Consider the following 20,713-nt stretch of genomic DNA (forward strand, 5'->3'; position numbering starts at 1 on the left):
TAACAGCCGGACTTCTGCAGTCAATTTCGGATTATGATAGGTGTTAGCACATCAGAATATAAAACTCTCTGAGGCTGTGACATGGGCAATCATGTTAGGCACCCCCCCCCCCCCCCCAGGACACGCAGTCACGCACTATTCTCAACAACTAACTCGTCCTAGAATTCAGCCTGCAATTGTCTAACCGATTTGTGCACAGGTGAATCACCTGACGGGTTTGCTTCGCTAAGAACAGGCACAAAATTTTTATTTTTTCAGATGGCCTATAGCGTCTCTCTGTCATCGCTTTGCTTATATTGATTTTTCGCTATGTCAATGCCACACCTTGCTGATGGTATCTGAGAATTCCGATGCACATTTATTTTAGTGCGGCTGAGAACAGTTCACTACACAAGCTACGCTTGAGTCTAATTAACACAAGGCATTTTTTATAGTTCTACTACATAATTTACATCCTTTCGCAAATGTGCATACTTGTAAGGGACCCTATGCAATCTTATCATATTACATGAATTTCATTGATAGTTTTTCTGAATGTTCTGTTTCATATATATTCAAAAACAAAGAATAAAACCAGTAAGAATAAAATCAGTAATGAAATAAAACAGTGGCGTTCTTCCTGTTTTTATTTCTAAACTTCTTCCAGAAAAAATTAGGACAAAAATCGATGCTACAGTAAAGCTAACAAGTGTCCTACAACACAATTGACACAGAAAAACTACCGTGCAAGGGGCAGCGTCATTTCTAGCGCCATCAACACCACGGGCTCAACTGCACTATTCAATACTTTATATGGTCGTCGCTGCCAGGAGGAGGGGTTCAGAGCTGATGACTTCAAATTCTAGCTCAAATGCGCGGGTAGAGCTCACCTTCTTTTTTAAGTCGCATAATAACCTCGCGGATAGGAGCTGCAATGCAAAAGCACGATTGTTGGTAGACGATGTCATGACCTTTTTAGAAGCTTAGTGCTCAGCGAACAAGAAAATATGTATTGTAAGATAAAACGGTAATTGTTAAAGGCAATCTGCAATTTCTTGTTATTGTTATTTTTAAATCAAATACGAAATTATGACCACAGAGGCTTCGTCCTTTCTTTACAATACGTATAGGAATGTTAAGAACAACGATAATTTCTGATCGTTTTGGTCATGATCCACCTAATTCCCTCACATATGCGAATAAATCATTAGTGGATTTTTACGCCCCAAATTAACGGTAAGGGTAACGCAGCAAAACGCAACAGAGGGCTCCGTATTAATTTGAGAGCGCGGAGTTGTTTAGCGTGCATGTAAATGCTAAGCGCATCACCATTTTGTCCTTAGGTCATACTGTAACGCGACCTCAGTTATGCTGATTCTGTGCGCCGGTCTTATTTATGACGTTCGTGATTTCCCTTTTATATTCACGTTTGTTGCCAAGATAACATTGTTTATTCATATTAACTTTAGTTGACGCACGCAAATGACTTCCCAAGTCTGATAAATAATTTAGGTTTTTTCCACTTAAATATGAACTTCTCGATTCTTACCTTGTAAGTTGCAATGCCGGACAATATCACTCCAAAGTCTAGTTTATGAACCAAAACCACGCAAGCACCTTGGCCGAGGTGGCCAAAAATCGACGTGAACCCTCCGATATGCTTCACTGGTGCTATATTCATGAATATGTCGTCCTTGTTAAACGCTGACTGGTCAGTTAGCCTGAAAGAAAGCGTCGTACGAGTTAATTATTGCATCTCTTTCAAATGAAGCTGATTTTTCTGTCTATCATGTCATTCGATGTTGGTGCTTAATGCCATTGGTGCCAATATGCGAACAAAAAATCTCAGGTGCAGAAAATTAGTCCCTGCATTTTGTGCAGTAATTTGATTTATTGCATTTAGAATGCGCGCGGTAGAAATTTATAAAACTTTTCGAAATGTTTTTGGAGGTGTCCGCATCGTGTCATATCTGCTTACAAAAGCACACCAATTACTATTTTCGCACCAAAATGCAACCAAAAGGCTGCTGTGCAGCAGACACAACCTGTTAAAATGAAGTTTTCTAACATTAGATGCCATGAACGTCCTCGCCTGCGCATCCACATGGGGATGCTGTCATACTGCCAGCTGCGCTAACCAGGAACTGTAGGAGATCGCACGATGAGGCTAAGTAATGCACGACTAAGAGTTGTGTCGATATCAGTCCGGCCTATATAAATATGGAATAATTCATGCCTAGACAATGCTTTTAACAGGAGAACAGTGAAAGCACAGATGTCTTACGAACAACTTGGCTCTTTGTGAGGAAATATTGGGTCCTCCTCAAGTGGCCTAGTAAACATACGGGGTTCTTTGTTGCAGTGCTGAAGACGAACACAAACACTGCTGAGAAAACACGGAAAACCAAAATGAGCCCGGAAAATAGGCATAAATATGTGGCGAATGTTTCATTGGACCTTTTTCAAGCAGAATTAAAAAGTTTGTAGTAAACGCGTTCCCTGCTATGTATACGTTAGCTCTCTACTGCTAGGGTTCACTTTCTTGCGTCACAAAGCACTTTATCTGGCGAGCACAGCGATGTTCGAATTTGGTCCGCAAACGTGGCTGGATTATTCTTTTTGCAAGGAAGGCTTGCAGAGCTGCAAAATTTTAGTTCTGTTTCTTTCTGCGAATGTGGATTGAACATTTTTGGCGCAGCATACTTTCAGCTAGAAATATATTTCTAGGGACTGGATCAATTAAAATCCGGGCAGATTGGCGGATGCCTAAACGTGAACAAACATATGAAGGGCCCTGTACTAAAAGCTTTGTCATGGCGGGTAGCGAACGCGCAAGAAGGAAGAAAAAACGACTCCGTTAAATACATGTTACGTTGACTTCTTCCCTTACGCGGTTGTACCCCTTAAAAATGAAGCATACATATTGGTGCAGATTGGCGTCCTCATGCTCTAAAACAATTGGTACACAAGAACCATTTGTGCAAAATTAAATCTCTTATTGATAATAATATGCATTTATTGCGCCATCGTATTTGCAGGTGCATTTTCAACGGCACTTAAGTGCAGAATGCTCTGCATTGTTTTCCTGCCATTTGAATTCAGATACGAATCCAATGAATGCCAAAAACATTCAAGGGTACGTACAGAAAATTGGAACGCAACCAAAAAGTATAACATAACATGTATGACAAAGTATAACAGACCATAAAATAACTCAAAATTGAGAGAGATTTCAGGTTCTTTACCCTCCAGTCTCTGCGCTTGTAAGAAATAGCAATTAAACTTTTGGATTCATCATGATCTTCAAAATGAATATGCTCATTGCATGACAAAGAGCCATCATATATCACTCTAATAAAACCCGGTCTTTTTCCAGCAACAGCCAGCTTAATCCCGCCAAATAATTAACTTCATCCGACCACCTAACTTTCTGCCGCTCCTGCTACGCTTCCCTTGCGGTAGATTCCAGTGCGATACCTTTAACGACAGTCGGCTATCTTGCCTTCGCCACGGCATGCCGTGCCCAAGACCATTTCATCTTTTGATTTCTGATAGGCTCAATAAGTCGCGCTTCTTCGCAAACCAACTCTGTTCTCTTCCTGTCTCTTAAGTGCAAAACCTATGTTTTTTCGTTCCATACCTCACTGCCTTGAACACCAGCTAAAGTAGAAACCTCTTCATTAGCCGCTACGTTTCTGCTCCATAGGTGCGTACTGCTAAGGCACAGCTGTTATATACTTTTCTTTTGACGAGTACTGCAAACTGCCATTCACGATCGCAGAGTATATGCGAAATGTATTCCACCTCAATCTTATTCTTCGAGTCAATCGACTTCCGTGGCCCGGATCTACGGTCACTGCCAACAATTAGTAGGTGCAGTTCTTTACAGCTTAAAGCGCCCCGCCACCTATCGCAAACTGCTGCCCCTCCAGGGACTCTTGAACATTACTTCAGTTTTCTGCATATTATACTGAAGACGTATTGTTCTGCATTGCCAGTCTGAGTCACTGAACATGCTTTCCAGTTGGTAGCCTGGGCTACTTAGTGGGCTAATGTCGTCAGCAATTTGCAGAATAATAAGGTATTCTACATTCTTATCTGCAGCTATTCTAGGGCTATTTGTGGAACATAGGAAGGAAAAAGGTGGTGGTCACACTATACATCCTCTATTCAATAACGGTGTCTCTGCCGATAGACTGCGACCAAAAGTGAGCTCGATCACTGACTTGTTCAGCTCTGTACTTTGACCCGACGCTTCCAACAGGACTTCCCGAAATCAAGATGAAACATTCAGCGCTGCAACTGTGGAGATATCGAGTAGTGCTCCCTGCTTCACATCATCTTCTTTACGACATCAGGATGACCTGCCCCGTTTCAAGGATGCAGACATTTCGGTTTCCCAGATTGGTGCAGGCCACATTTGACAACCAGATATAGACATGTTCAAGAAGAACAGCGCGAAAAGACAAGGACCACAGGAAGACCTGTGGTCCTTGTCTTTTCGCGCTGTTCTTCTTGCACATGGCATACCAACTCGCCCAAGCATCAGTCCTAACCAGATATAGACCACAGGGCGTAACGCAGACCACGAGAGAGAGTATATTTCTCCCCAGCTAGGAATGAGTAAAATCATTTGTAGTTACTGCGGCTTTTACTGTTCGTTACGCGGAAGTGCAAAACCAGTTCTTGTGGCAGTCGTGCTTATCGATGTGTGGCGCCACCCGCTTGTGCTCAAGAGTTGTTGTACCCTTACGGTAGGCGTTGTAATTTTTATCGTTCGTATGAATTACTTGACTAAGTTACACTTTAATTTGACATTTTCATCTTGAAAACGCACCATTGAGCCTACAAAACTACAAATCCAACCCTATCGACGCTAGCGCATAGGTCACAGGGCTCCCTGTGGTGTGTTAAAAGTTTCGTTTAATTATGGGGCCTTCTACCCGATATGTGAACACATTTATTTCCACAGAAGTGCTTTTTTATGCGATAATTCATCGGAGATAATATTATTAACCTAAGGTTTCTTCCGTTGGTCGCTTCAGAGTGCTCTCCAGCGCACTTGGTGGCGACAGCACATTCGGTCGCCCGAGACTCAAGGCGCTCCGACTTTGCTCTCATAGCGGTTGTGCGCTCTTGGTCACGTGGATGCATGTGAACAATCTTAGCGCATCCAACGTATGACGGCGATATCCGCCGGCACGGTCACCCGTTGGCGGTCGGCGAAGTTGCTATGGTTTGTTGTTCTTATTCTCTAGTACTGCTCGAGCTCCAAGCTGACAAAGTTCTTCATTATGTGCCCCAGTCTCGAAAGGTTTCTTCGTTGTGTTTAGTAGCAGTGATAACAATCTCTCTTAAACCACGAGGGAACGACAAGTCCTCATGGCCACCGTAGCGCAGATGTACGGCTTGAAGCGAAGCTACAGTCGTTACCACGGCTGTAGGTAACGACCGAGATACGCGCATTGGCGGCGGGCAGAGCATACTTGCACGCTGGCGCACCTGTCGCGTGGATAATATATGTACTATTTGCAGCCACCGCGTCTATAAGAGCTGTAGAAGCGTTTACAATTAAGGAAGAGGCCTAAGACAAGTAGCGTCCTGCGGTGTGTCTTAGCGCGAATTTTTTACAAATCAGCGTGGCTCCATTTTTAGTGCGTGCGATATGCAGCGCAAAGGTTCAGAAGTGCGTGCAATGTAAATAGTTTGCCTGCTCGTGGGAAAAGCGCTGCTTCTGTGGCTCGTTGTCGCAGTGTCAGCTGCGTTACATAGCTGGTGATGACCTCGTTGGTCAAGCCAAAATGTTTTGCCTCATCATCACCATCAGCCTGACTACGCCCACTGCAGGGCAAAGGCCTCTCCCATATTTCTCCAATTAACCCTGTCCATGCAGCGGCGCCCACCATCTCACCGCAACATTCGTAATCTCATCTGACCACCCAATTATCTGCTGCCCGCTGCTCCGCTTGCCTTTTCTTGGAATCAAGTCCGTTACCATTAAGGACCAGCGGTTATCTTGCTTTCGCAGTACATGCCCTGCCCAAGCCCATTTCTTCTTTATATATATATATATATATATATATATATATATATATATATATATATATATATATATATATTGTGAGGCAGAAGAACGCACCAGCAAATTCACCTTTTTACTTCAGGTAGGCCGAAGCAGCAGCTACCGACTAGTCACAGCTTAGCAACACTTCGTCTTCTTCGCACGACCCGATGACCGATGATGATTACGCTGAGATGAAGATGAAGGTCACTCACAGTGCTTACAACATTCCCCCTCCCGAACGAAAGCGACCATCCTGGTCGCAAATTAAATCTTAAGGTCGGCGGTTAAAGGGTTTCAAGCGCGACACGTGCACAATCTCGGTGCCGCGACACCGACGATCGCGAACAGGCGATGCAGGTGTGATGAGATAGTTTACAGGGGAAGTTTGTTCCAGAACCGTGTACGGGCCAATAAAACGGCTCAGAAACTTTTCACACAGGCCGGGGATGCGAGTAGGTGTCCAGAGTAGCACTTCGTCTCCAGGGCGGAAAGACACTGAGCGATGAGTCGCATCATACGTGCTTTTCCTGGAAGCTTGAGTGGCTTCAGTTTGAAGGCGGGCACGATCACGGCAGTGGGCGATACGAGACACGAACTGTTCGTGGGAAGGCGCGGCAGAAGGAGTAGAAGCTGTGAAGAAAGATGCTTCGAGGGAGAAGGTAGGATGGCGGGCATAAACAAGAAAAAACGGAGAGTAGGTGGTGGTTCGTTGAACGGCAGTGTTGTAGGCGAAGGTTACAAAGGGGAGTAAAGAGTCCCAGTTGTTGTGCTGAGGGTGAATGTAGGTGGATAGCATATCAGAAAGGGTGCGATGAAAGCGTTCTGTGAGGCCATTGGTCTGAGGGTGGTAAGGAGATGTAGTTTTATGCACCGTGCCTGAAGCATGAAGCACTGCGGCGAGGACGGTGGAGAGGAACGACTTGCCACGATCGCTAAGGAGGAGGCGAGGGGCGCCGTGGCGAAGAAGTATGGTGTGGAGGAAGAAGTTGGCGATTTCGGAAGCGGAGCCGGAAGGAAGGGCTGCGGTTTCAGCGTATCGGGTGAGGTGGTCAACGGCAGTAACGACCCAGCGGTTGCCAGCTGGAGTCAAGGGCAGGGGTCCATACAAGTCGATTCCGACGACTTCGAAAGGTGTGGAAGGACATGGGAGAGGTTGCAAGAGACCGGCAGGAGGCGACGTAGACCGCTTGCGTCGTTGACAAGGGATGCAAGACGCTACGTATTTTAATACTGAGGTTGAAAGGCCAGGCCAGAAGAAACGACGTTTGATGCGGTCATAGGTTTTGTGGTACCCAAGGTGACCTGCGGTGGGGTCGTCGTGGAAGGCTTGTAGAACTTGAGGACGCAGGGAAGAAGGAATTACGGGAACCCATGTGTGGCCCAGTGGGCTGTAGTTGTGCCAAAATAATGTGCCATCCTGTAACTTGAAATTTTTGAGCCGACGACGGAGACGGGCATTTGGAGGTCTAAGAACACCGCTGAGACTATCAATCAGCTTTTGACAGTAAGGGTCAGCACTCTGGTGGTGAGCAAGATTGCAGTGTATATCTGGCATGGGAGCAATAGAGGCGGCGCTCAAAGACTGCATAACTGTAGGGTTTAAATGGCTTGACTCCGTTGGGACAGGAGAGGAATGCGAGGACATGGGTTGCGACGGCAAAGCAATAGGGCAACGAGAGAGAGCGTCGGCGTCCTTGTGCTTCTTGCCCGATTTGTAAGTGACAGTAAAGTCGTACTCTTGAAGGCGGAGGATCCACCGCCCGAGACGACCGGACAGATTTTTCAAAGTGGATAACCAGCATAGGGCGTGGTGGTCAGTGACGACTGTGAAGTGACGGCCGTACAGGTAAGGACGAAACTTCTGAACAGCCCAGACGACGGCGAGACATTCTTGTTCGGTAATAGTGTAGTTTTGTTCCGCAGAAGTCAGAGTTCGGCTCGCATAGGCAACAACATTTTCTGTAGAGGTGTTTTGGCGTTGCAGAAGGACAGCGCCAATGCCATGGCTACTGGCGTCGGTGTGCAAAATTGTCGGTGCTTTATCATCAAAATGGCAGAGGACGGGACCCGAAGTCAGAGCACGCTTCAGAGTTTCAAATGCTTCTTCGCAAGCAGGAGACCAGATGAAAGGCGTGTCGTTGTGAAGAAGCGCATGTAAAGGTGAGGCAATAGAGGCGAAATTGCGGATGAATCTGCGGAAGTATGATGCCAAGCCGAGGAAACTGCGGAGATCTTTGACCCGAGTTGGACGGGGAAAGTGCAGCGCAGCAGCGATTTTTTCAGGGTCAGGCTTAATTCCTTCGCTGCTTACGAGATGGCCAAGAACTTTAATGGATTTTGATGCAAAACGGCATTTCTTCGTGTTTAGCTGTAGGCCAGCGCTGGAAAGTGCTGTCAAAACTTCATCGAGACGAGTAAGGTGATCAGGAAATGACGAAGAAAAAATGACGATGTCATCTAAGTAACAGAGACATGTTTTCCATTTGAGGCCGCGGAGAACTGTGTCAATCATACGCTCGAATGTAGCAGGAGCGTTGCAGAGTCCAAAAGGCATTACATTGAATTCGTATAAACTGTCCGGTGTTGCAAAGGCGGTCTTCTCTTTATCATCTTCATTCATGGGGATCTGCCAGTAGCCTGATCTTAAGTCAAGGCTGGAGAAAAATTGGGCACCTTGCAAACAATCGAGGGCGTCGTCAATTCGAGGGAGGGGATACACATCCTTACGAGTTATTCTGTTTAGAGCACGGTAATCTACACAAAAACGAACCGAACCGTCTTTTTTTTGCACTAGCACAACAGGCGATGACCAGGAACTAGACGATGGGCGTATGATGTTGCGTGCAAGCATGTCAGCAACATTTTCCTGAATAACTTTGCGCTCGGTTGGAGAAACACGATAAGGCCGGCGTCTAACTATGCTTGATCCGTCGGTGAGTATGCGATGCGTTGCTGCAGCGGTTTGACCCAGTGTGCCGGAATTGACGTCGAACGAGTCTGCGTGCTTGTTCAATACAGCGAGCAATGCGTCTGTCTGGTCTGTTGTCAGGTCGGTGCTGATCGTGTGGCGAAGTGCTGCACTGAGCGAGGCAGGGGATGAATCAGAGCGATCGGAGGTGGAAATGGGAAGAAGTGTGACAGGCTGGGCGGAAGCAATTGATGCAACAGTAGAGTCGCGTCGCAGAAGAATGGGCTCTGATGTGGTGTTGAATGCGGCGAGAAGAGAAGAACCGCTGGAGAAGCGAAGAAGGGACACGATGATGATAATACCTCTTGACAGGAGACGAGGGCTGGGTGTAATCAGGACGTCGCCATCGGTGACGGCGTCAGAAGTGACAGATAGAATATCTTCGTTGCCCGGATAGAGGACGTGATCGGCAAGCATAACTACACGGGAAGAAAGTGGTTCTCTATCGGCAAGAATGTTGCATTCAGTGACTTCAATAGTGGGAGGGGAACACGTAATGACTGCTGAGGCGTTTTGGAGGAAATCCCAGCCGAAGATGAGTTGATGGACACAGGAGGATAGGACAGCAAACTCAATGAAGTGCAAGATGCCATCAATGGTGACTCGGGCTGTACACGCTCCACAAGGGTTAATATTCTGTCCATTTGCAGCACGTAAAGGAGGACCGGTATAAGGTGTGCGCACTTTTCGCAGTTTTAAACACAAGTCAAGTTTCATAATAGAAATAGCGGCGCCGGTATCAATTAAAGCTTCCAGTTCATGTCCCTCAAGAAATACAGTCAACATGTTTGATGGGAGCAGAGGAGGAATTGGAGCGACGACAGGCGGTGCAGTTTTACCTCCGGAAACTGCACAGGTTAGTTTTCCGTTTGGCGGGCAGAAGCTGAAGATGGAGGGCGAAGGGGCGACGAAGTCCGGCGAAAGGGTGACGGGGAGCGACGACGCGATGGCCGTGCTGTCCTAGACCGGTCAGGAGAAGTCGACGGGGAGGAAGAGGGACGGAGGTCATTATCGGTGTAGTACTGGCGAGGAGGAAGCTGGTAGGCGTCGTCACGTCGAACGTACCCATAGCTCGCACGCTCATCTCGCAGTCGTCGGCGACAAACGCGTGTTACATGGCCGCGGATTCCGCAGTAGAAACATACTGGACGAGGTGGGAGAGGCCGCCAATTACCATACACCGGTGGTCGCGGGGACAGGGCGGCGAGGCTGGGTGGGTCGTGCGCGTGATGGACAGGAGGACAAGGAGGAGGAGCCGCAGTGACTTCAGCATACGTCGGAACGTAGGGAGGGGCTGGTGGTTCTGTAGCCATGGGACGATTGAGTGAAGTAAGCTCCTCCTGGATAATGCCACGCAACCCAGTAGATGGAACAGGTGGGCGGGAGAAGGCAGGAACCGACGAAATATCATTGTGGAGCTCTTCCCGTATTATAGATCGTATGATGGTGCGCAGATCAGTTTCGGGAATTTGGCTCGGATCCCAGGTGTTGTTGAGGCGGCGCGACTGTAGATATATATATATATATTTCTTCTTAATATATACTCACTTTCTCTCGGGGTTCACTTTCCTTTCACTGGCAGGTGACAGCCGAAACTCTTCTAAGTGACCACTTTCTCATCCATATCACCACCTCTCTTTCCCACGTTTCTCGTTGTCATCCGGTTATTCCCACTGACTGGCATGCTTTTCGCACTAATCTCGCCTCCGACTCCTTTCAATCCTACGACGACTGGACGTCGCGCATCTCTGCAGCGCTCACGTCCAGTAGCCGTCGCGTTCGCTCTTCGCTCTCGTTACCCAATCCAGGACCCAGATCCACACCTTATCCGTTTATGGCGTCGCTGTAAACGTCTTCAACGCTCCTTTCGCTCCCAACCACACAATGCCCAACTTTCCTCCCGGATCACTGCTCTGCGGGCTGAGATCGTCGCCCACTGCGCCTCCCTCGAGCACTCTCGTTGGAGTGCTCTTTGTGATGGCCTTGATTCTGCATTGCACTCGCGATCCGCATGGTCTCTCTTTAAATCCCTCCTTGGCAATAAGCCTGCCCTTGCTCCCACTCTAGCTAAAGCCCTCACTCAGGGGACTCCCTCCGAAGTTTTTGATCAACTCGCCTCTCTCTACCTCCCGCCCCCTCTGGCACCTTCCTACCCGGTGTACTCAGGTGGACCTAACCCCGATCTGGACCAATGCTTCACTCTCCGGGAGCTCGAATCTGCTCTGGCTGCTAATTCTACACGCTCGGCTCCCGGTGAGGATGCTATTACATACACCACACTTCGTAACCTTCCTGACTGCGCCAAAGAATTCCTCCTTCAAACCTACAATGAGGCCTGGGAGAGCGGCTGCTTGCCGAGCTCCTGGACATCCTCCCTTATTTCTATGATTCCAAAGCCGGTCAAACCTCCCTCTCTCTCTAACCTCCGCCCAATCTCCCTGACGTCGTGCGTTGGTAAGACCCTTGAGCGAATGGCTCTGACTCGCCTCTCTGATTTTCTTGAGGCACGGGAGTTCTTCCCCCATTCTCTCATTGGCTTCCGACGCCGCGTCTGTGCACAGGACATGTTTCTGATTCTCCAGCAAACGTTCCTGTCCCCTACACCCACTCAAATTTACGCACTTGTGACTGTCGATGTTCGCAAGGCCTTTGACGGTGTTTGCCACGATCACATCCTTTCTTAACTCGCCTCTTTGGATTGTGGCTCCCGCATGTACTCCTATATCCGCTCATTCCTCTCTAAACGTGTGGCTCGCTTTCGAGTAGATACCCACTTGTCTAACCCACACCACCTCACCCGTGGCACACCTCAAGGTGCTGTTCTCTCTCCTACCCTTTTCAATCTCGCTATGGCCCCTCTCGCCTCCCAGCTAGCTGAAATTCCCGACCTGCATCATATATTTTACACCGATGACATCACTCTCTGGTGTTCATCTGGCTCTCCCGGTCACGTACAGGACACTCTGCAACGTGGCCTAGATCTCATCGACTCCTTTCTCACCACCGCTGGCCTCTCTACTGCTCCTGAGAAATCCGAGCTTCTCCTTCTCAACCATTCCTCCTACCAGCGCTCACACAACCACTTCGTCTCTCTCCACCTTTCTGGCTCTCCCATTCCTGTCGTCACACAGTGCAAAGTCCTTGGCTTCCCTTTGCATGCGGCTAAGAATGTGCAAGCCCTCCACCGCGCTGTCACCACCTGCCACTCTGTAACTCACCTCCTGCGGCGCGTGGTCACTCGACGCTCAGGTCTCCACGAGGCTCACGCGTGCCGCGTTGCCCACGCGCTGGCCCTCAACAAAGTCTTGTACTTTGCACCCTACGCTTCCTTCAATCAGACTCAACGCTCTCGAGACTGCCCTTGTAGGCCTCTACAAGGCAGCTCTCAACCTCCCTATCACTACCTCTACCACTAAGCTCTTTGCCACAGGCCTCTTCCATCCTCTTCGTTTTCTTCTCAGTCTCCATCGTGACTCGCAACTTGCCCGGCTTTCCCTTACCCGTCAGGGTCAGTGGTTATTGACTCAAGCGGGTATCTCGCCCATTCCAATCTCCCCGTTTACCTCTCCTATTCCCACCCCGGCTCCCAATCTTCGTATCCTTCCCCTCCCGACCAACATGTCCCCCGTCCTGCACGCCGGACGTCGTCATGCGGCCGCACAGCACCATTCCCCTCTCTTTGATACCCAGGGTGTAGCTTACACGGATGCCTCCTTCGTGGCTCCTCGAGGTTCCTGCGGCTACGCCCTGTACCATCCCCACCTCCCTGCTCCTGAAACCCACACCAACGGGCCGTATCTACACCCTCCAGACGCATTGTCCCTCGAGGTCCTCGCCATTGCGCATGCCCTCCAGTCATTTGCCCTCCTTCCCTCTCTCCAAGAGTACACAGTCTATTCAGACTCACAAGCCGCTATACACCACATACAGAAACGCACCCTGACCCCTTCTCTCCAACAGGAGGTCGAACGAGCGGTCTCCGCACTGCAGCCTTCCATCGTTTTCCTCCGCTGGGTCCCTGGGCATTCAGGGATTGACGGCAATGAGCTGGCCCATCAGCTCGCCCGCGACACACTTTTCCGGGCACCGTTGATCCCCTGGCCCAAGCCCTCGGAGGACGGTGGGAGGCTCACCCTTCGCCGCACCATAAAAGAGGTCTACCTTGAGCTCCGCCTCGACAAACGCCTTTACCCTCCTCCTCATCCATCACTCACGGTGCCGGAGTCTCGCCTTCTTCGGCACATTCAGATGAATGCAGTTATCACCCCGTCCCGCCTCTTCCTCTATCGCTATCGATCGGACCCTTCCTGTCCCAACTGCCCCTGCATCTATGCGGACCTGGCCCATTGCCTCTTCTATTGTCCGGCTGCTCAGCAGTCGGGTTCCTTCCCCCCACCCTTTCTATCCATCACCACCTGGCTAGACTGGCTTGGCGCTGAAGGGGAAGAACAACAGCGGCTTCTGGTCGCCCAGGCGGTCGACATGCTCGGCCTATAAATTATGGTCGAATAAAAAAGTCTTTACTACTACTACTACTACTACTACTAGTATGTCATTAGCACGCGTCTATTCCCTGATTCACTCTTCTTTCTTCCTGTCTCTTGACGTTCCACGTATCATTTTTCTGTCCATTGAACACTTTATTTTAGTTAAACCAATTGTTAGCCTCGACGTTCCTACCCCACAGTTTATACCGGTAACATATAGCTGTTATATACTTTCCTCTTGTGGAATATTAGTAAACTGCGATTCCTGATCTGAATGTACCTGTCAAATGCGCTCCAACCCTTTCTTATTCTTCTAGTTATTTCACCCTCGTGCTGTATCTCAGTGGTCACTACTTGCGCAAAGTATAGCAAGGGAACAAAACAGGATATGTGATATCGCATTCCTCTGTTGCTTGAGTGCGCTGAGTGGTGACAAGGACGAAACGAGACAATGACTTTACGTGGCCAGTTCGGAAGATAACCGTATACGAGCGCAAAAACGGCTGTTTCCTTCCGAACTGCTTAACATTACTTTAGTTTCCTGCATATTATTTGAAACCCGCCGCTCTACTTTGCATGCCTTAGCCATTCACCACGCTTTGCAATTGATCTCCGAAGTGAGCTAGGAAGAAAATGTCGCCCGTGAATTGAAGATTACTAAGGTATTAGCCAGTGAACTAAGGGAGTGAACGCGGTTCGACTCCGGTGCAGTGAAGTTTTCCACCAGATGAAGAAGTTCTAGTGTCGATGTAAATACATAAGCAGGATTGGGATGGGACCTGATCTTTGATCTTAGTGACGCGAGCGGGCAATGCACTCCGTCAGAAAAACAGGATTCGTGCACCCGAGTGCAGTATTTGGAGACAACCTCCTGTGTGAATACACCAATGAGGTTGCGTTGCCGATCAATCAGTCATTTTCCAATGAATTCGCTGAGGAACTAATAAGCCTTCGACGTAAAAGCATGATGTGTAATAAATAAAAGGCGCCAAACGTTGCTACTCCTCGGCGAGAACGGACAGGCATCGAGGTTTTGTTTCCTTCACGTGACAGCTCTCAAACCGCCTCGAAAATTTGGTTTCACGGAACTTCTAACTGGGATTAGAAGATCGCCTCGATGTGCGCGCTCTGAGTCAGAGAATGAAAGCGAGCAGTCGAAGACACCATTATCCTTATTACACTGTAGTGGCTGTCTCTGCAAATAAACCGAAAGCACGTTACGTTTCATTCATCCTTTCTCTACAAAAATGACATGGAATTCAATGCAGCCCCTCAGCTCCACAACCCCCCCCCCCCCCCCCCCCCACTGCGAGTGAGGCATTCAACCAGAGTGCTTTTGCAGGTCCGAAACCATGGGTTAGTGCCATTAGTGGTGCCATTCCGAGAGAACAATATAGAATGAAGTAGCACTCACTCGATCTCTCGCCCTCCAGCACGAGCCTTGTGATTACCTGAGAGTTGCATTTTAAGCTTCACCATAAAACATTATGGAGAGCCTCGCCCAATTAATAGGTTTTTTTTGTCCGCCTCGCGTGTGGGAGGTGCGGGAGTTGGCTCTCGAGTGGCGCCGAGTACCGACCGGTGATACAATGGGTACAAGCTTTCCCCTGCCTGGCGCACGGCTTCTCTAGGATGAAATGCTTCGCAAATGAGTGTTTTACCCCACCTCGAGTTGAATAAACCTTGTGCCATGGCACTCTTTAGTGACAGATGCTCTTGAACTATAAAAATTCATTGTCATCAACTTCAAAGCATAACCTGTTTTTCTTACCCGAACATAGCTGCAAGTGCGACGACATTTCGATGCGTGAGCTGGACACCTTTTGGCAGGCCCGTTGTGCCGCTAGAGTAAATTATAACCAAAACCGTATCTGGGCACACATTATGTGTAGCTCCAAGATCATCCAGAGGGGTCTGCTTAAGCTGTGATAGACTTGGGGCTCTTCCTGGATCACCGGTTGCAACAATGATAGCCTGGAATGAGAGAAAATTGGAACTTGTCCGGATTGGCATGTGGAATGAAAGACTTCAAACAGCTAAACCACAGCAGCCCTATTTACGACTTTCGCAAGTGCATCATAGAGAATAAAGCACGTGATTTGCGTGTTTTCTGTCTGAATCACACTTCCCACGATGGTCCAGGAATTAATAAAGCGTTCATGCTGTGCAACCAGGAGGCGAATAAAACATGAAATAAACTTGTGCAAATATTTTCGGTACAAGAGAATGCTAAAATGATTGTGAAATGAATGCCCCTGCATTTCAGTTATTCAGATGCCACAAGCGAGAGGGTACACATTTTCAATTAGCTTTAATTTCACAGCATCTCTGTGCCATTCTTTTCAGCCATATATGGCGATAGAGGTGTATTTCTGTTTTGAGAATTATCATTCGCGCACGGTACTGCTGATAAGAGTTAAATCCTCCAGGCTTACATAAAGTGTAATCATGTGCATTGTATTGAAGAAATCTAACATTTGACAAGATATGAGGAAGTTGAAACTATTGCCTCAACAGATGAAATTCCCGCACATGACTGCTGAATCTTTTCGATATCGTCTGCATCACAGAAAACAAACTTTGGTCGAGCATCCACCAACTGGTGATGTACTTCTCCTGTAAAAAGCAAGAGCAACAGTAAGCAGCCTGCACAGTAGATTTACATTGGCTGGGGCCCTTATCACGAGTTTTAATCAGCGATCGGGTCAATAATACGCAGCATAAATTATGTAAGAGAGTCCATATTTGTACAAATCGGAATTCAGACCACTCTGGTGGACGGCGAGAGTTTTTCAAGTGGTCGCCAGCGAAAAAGAATATATTTCTCGAACGTACTCGATGGCGGGTGCGACTGCTAGTGCGCCTCGGCACTGTGTGCTGGCCCTTCTTTCAGGTGACCATGAAGATATGGCGGGCACCAATAGATATACCTTGAGCAGATTGGAAGGACCAGGGAAATAGGAGCAGCTTCGCGCGATGATTGCTCTTTCTTTCAGCGGTCCAGCACCGTTTCGGAATGTTCGATCGAGGCCTTAGCCTGCGCCTATGAACAGTGATGACTCGCTCATCCCATGCACACTGGTTGACGAAGGTCGGAAATCGTGAAAATGAAGTTTATTTGTGTGCAACGCTTTACTACTAGATTATCAGTGACGCTGCATCAAACAAAGCGGGGGGGGGGGGGGGGGCTTGTAGGAAGCTGTTAAATATTGAGGCAGCTTTAGTCGTCGACTGTCATGCTGCCACTCCGCTTTGATAGCTGAGGGTTGTGAAACCAGTTTAGTTTACTTTGATAGCGGAAAGCAAAAACAGCTATTTCTAACATTTATGAGCCTATGTTTATTGTCGATGCTCAAAGTTTGCTATAAAGTTTATATGCTTTGATAGCAGAAAGTAAAAACAGCTATTTCTAACATTTATGAGCCTATGTTTCTTGTCGATGCTCAAAGTTTGCTATAAAGTTTATATGCTTTGCTTCTCCGTGCATCAACCGTCCATCTTAATAAAGTGGACCTCTGCGACGCGTCCTACCTCAAATAAACGTGCGCCTCGAAGAAGCGAGGTAAAGAGGAACCAGCGAGATTAACTTTTTCCATTGACTGTATTGATTCAGTAAGGCCGCGAAGTGCATCTTAACGCAAACCTGGCTGAGTCGACTGTGTATCGATGGATGAAAAACGATAAAACACAAGTGCGCTGTGAGAAGTTTCTGCAGGTTAAAGAACTAAAGGCAGTGGGAAGTACTGGAAGCGTCCACTGCGTCGACATTTACATTTAGTGTGCAGGTTTGGGGCATGGAATTCTGAATAATACAAGAGTGGACTTATCCGGGTCAGTTGATTAGTTACACTTAATTAACAGCGTGGCAGACGGGACAATAAGGAACAATAAGGAGCAAGACGGGACAATAGGCTCCGAGAACATAGCAGAGAGATCAAAGACAGCATGAGGAAGAATCTGCTGAACACGTGGCCACCTGCAAGCCCACTGCAAATTTAACATAAGCAAAGTTCTTAGGAGATATAAGGAAAAGCTTGTGCGCGAATTTTTTGAAGCACATGTCATTCATAAAAGAGGAGTGAAGTGCGTGAGCGCACCTTCTATCACTTTGAAAAGAAAAGATATTAATTTCCTTGATTGCTAAGAACGCGGAGCGGAGAATCTTGCTGTTTGTTTTTTAAATTTTTATGCTTTTATGCTGTGGGCTTGACCCCGGGGTATAATTTGCTCCGCTGAAATAAAATTTCTTTAAATTGCTGGTCAGCGCTCGTGTTTGTGTCTCTTCCTTATTGTCCCGTCTGTCGCACTGTTATTTATGTGCCTGAATAATGTTATCGTTCCTACGATTATAACAACCACACAGGTATGATTTCTGAAAATTCTGGGAAACTACGCCATCATAGAGTTAGGTATAATATGCTGTGCCAAACATACCGGACAACCGGATTAGCGTTTCTAGAAAAGTCTCGATAAAGCATACGCAGAAATTTTGCCCGAACTAGGAAGTCATTTGCACGCGTTAGTTCAGAAAACAAATCCCGCATCAAGTGTGATGAACTTGCGCGTCGCAGTTGAAATGGTGGCACTGCGGGATGGGAATAAGAAGGGAATTGCTGGTCACTGTCACGTATGACGCCACAGGCACGGAGAATATGTGAATGTTGTTATGAGTGAGGACTGCGTTCTGAAGCCTGGACACTATCGCGAGTCACCTCTTTGCTTATGCGGAGGTCCAGACAAAAGGACATACCACCCCCCCCCCCCAGTGGTGCCGCCCCTTTCAGACAGTTTAATTAGGGGAACACAGCCATTTGTTTTTTTTTCTTTGCTGAAGAAGTATTCAAGCGCACATATGCTTTGATTGACTGTGAGATTGTGCTCAGGTTTAGACCACATGTTGACGACCAGAGGTGCATCTTTGAGGACATGTCATGGTATCGGGATAGCAAAAAGAGGGCATCGCAGTCAAGATGAGGCGGCCAAAAGGAGGTCATCGCCAACGGTTCGTATCTACGAGCTTTCGATACGAAAACGGGGATGTAAGAAGCGACTGCTTTGAGCCTGACGCAACAAAGGACGTGTTACATCCTTCAATTGCATTTTTTTTCGCTAAAGCAACCTGCATTGCCGCGGATGCCTCGTAAGTTTCTAACAGGTACGATGTACAGCTGAAGCTTAAAAAGTTTATCACAAATGACCTCACCCAACTGTCGAAAAAGCTCCACGCGGCTTGCGCGGAGCCGCTGTTCGCGAACACGCCTGTCGGTCTTATCAGCGTGTTTGCAGCCGCAGAGCCGACAGCTGCTCTGGCCCATCGCTTGTGCTTATCTTTTTTCCGCTGCAGCTGTACATCCCATAGTTGCATTGGTTCTGCTGCCGGGCGACACGATGCCAGCCCACTTGTGGCTTTGATGTGGCGGTACCGGCTGGTACCTTGTTCATTTATGAGGCTTATTATTATTATCTTAGAATTTTTGCCATCTATTTTTTCCTGCACCTAGTCGTCGTATGAACTGCTTCGATGGCCTACTTCCTCCGCCTGCAGTCTCCGACAGGCAGATTAATTTTTCATCCTGACCCTTCAAAACCAGACTTTAATAAAAAATAGCGACAGCAAATCTCCAGAACTGTTGTACAATACGTCGCTAATTAAGGCACAGACGTAGTCTTCCTCAATGCAAAATGTGAACACTGCGTTTTTTTTATTTTAAAAAGAAACCATAATTCCTGTTATTCGTTAAGCATCCTAGATTTTGCTCTCACGACGATTCGTACTCTGCTGGTCTCGAACTGCAAAGCCGTTGAAATCTATACGCTGAACAGAGATGAAGGACACGGCCACAAACCTTCGGTAAGGTTGGTCTTGATCAAGGCGGCTGTGCCGCCTGCGAAGAAGGTGCCGCATATGGCGACGAGTAGCTCGCAACTGTTGGCACCGTGGAACGCGACCACGTCTGCCGTGCGCAGACCCCGCCTGCGAAGCCCGGCCGCCACCCGGCGACAAGCATCCAACATCTCGCCGTAGGTGTATCGGGAGCCCGACATTGTATCAATCTGCGAGAAGGCAGAGACAGTAATTGAAGACATGGGAGGTGGCGCACGACACAGGGCAAGGAGGCGTTCTCATGCTTTCTACACCGCTTATCTAGATTTTAAGGGAATGCTTTGGAAGTAAATATTTCCGTGGACAGAGAAACTATGCCGAGATGCGCTACATGCAAACAATGATAGAGCTGATTCCCGGCTTTCCAGACTTTATTCAATGGTCCTTCTCCTTAAAGGGCCGAATCAAAAACTATCAAAAACATTTCTGTTTTACTCGTTCTGGCACGACAAATTTGGCGAAAAGGAACTTTTCTTTGCAATAAGAATAAGCAACATTTAGAGGAGCGTATCTCGTGCAGCTTTGATTTAAAATCAACCGCCTGTAAATTGAGAAGGCTGGCGATGTATTGCAAGGTTGTGGATTATCGTCACTTTCCTTGAGGTGAAAACTAAAAAAAATTAGATAACTTGAAATGTACAGCTGAATATAATAGAACGCTATCCGAAATTGACGACTGCCTATCTAGAAAACAGAAGTCTTCAAACTACGTGCACATTTACTAGTTATTAATTTTGAGCATCATCATAGAAGCATCTGAAATATTCATCGAGTGTTTTGACAACGGAGTAGCATAAATGTTGTTTGCGAGATGATTAGGACAAATAATATTTACTTTCAATATTAAGAGACTATTTATTTCATAAGCGATTAACACCCCATTTCCGAGATAAAGACCAATTTTTCTTGAAAGATGTCATGAGACCGACGAGCATAGGAGAGATCATTGTGTGGCACAATTTGGCGGATGAAAATAAAGCAGAAACCGCGACGAACACGGCACGAGAACAAATTTCTGAAACACAGTACTCACGCTGAGGTGAAAAAAAAGCAATACATTCATTTCTATCGGCAAATAATATAAAAATCTTCAAATTAAGAACATATAACTTCTGCGATACTTTATACGCAACGCTAACCCACACACAAACACACACAAAACAGAAATTTACGGAATATGCCCGCTCTTGTGTAGTTCCTCCTATCATGTCTTTTTATATTTTTATTCGTGGATTTATACGAGAAATTCGAGAAAGTACAAGAAAATTTGGATTCCGAAAGAGGGCGTACTGTTCTAAGAGGTTAAATCATTCTGTAATCATTTAAATGAA

General features: G+C 47.3%; 1 protein-coding gene across 1 annotated transcript in view; it reads right to left on the reverse strand.

Annotated features, from left to right (window-relative positions):
- Nucleotides 1-20,713, reverse strand: part of LOC144108572 (uncharacterized) — a 55,523-nt gene that overhangs the window by 21,146 nt on the left and 13,664 nt on the right. The window contains exons 2-5 of the mRNA XM_077641774.1: nt 19,345-19,552; nt 16,008-16,114; nt 15,270-15,472; nt 1,529-1,700 (exon numbers count right to left, since the gene is read on the reverse strand). Coding sequence (XP_077497900.1) covers nt 1,529-1,700; nt 15,270-15,472; nt 16,008-16,114; nt 19,345-19,552 — 690 coding nt within the window. The remainder of the gene's footprint in view (nt 1-1,528; nt 1,701-15,269; nt 15,473-16,007; nt 16,115-19,344; nt 19,553-20,713) is intronic.

Source organism: Amblyomma americanum, chromosome 10 (genome assembly GCF_052857255.1).
Source record: "Amblyomma americanum isolate KBUSLIRL-KWMA chromosome 10, ASM5285725v1, whole genome shotgun sequence".
Classification (NCBI taxonomy): domain Eukaryota; kingdom Metazoa; phylum Arthropoda; class Arachnida; order Ixodida; family Ixodidae; genus Amblyomma; species Amblyomma americanum.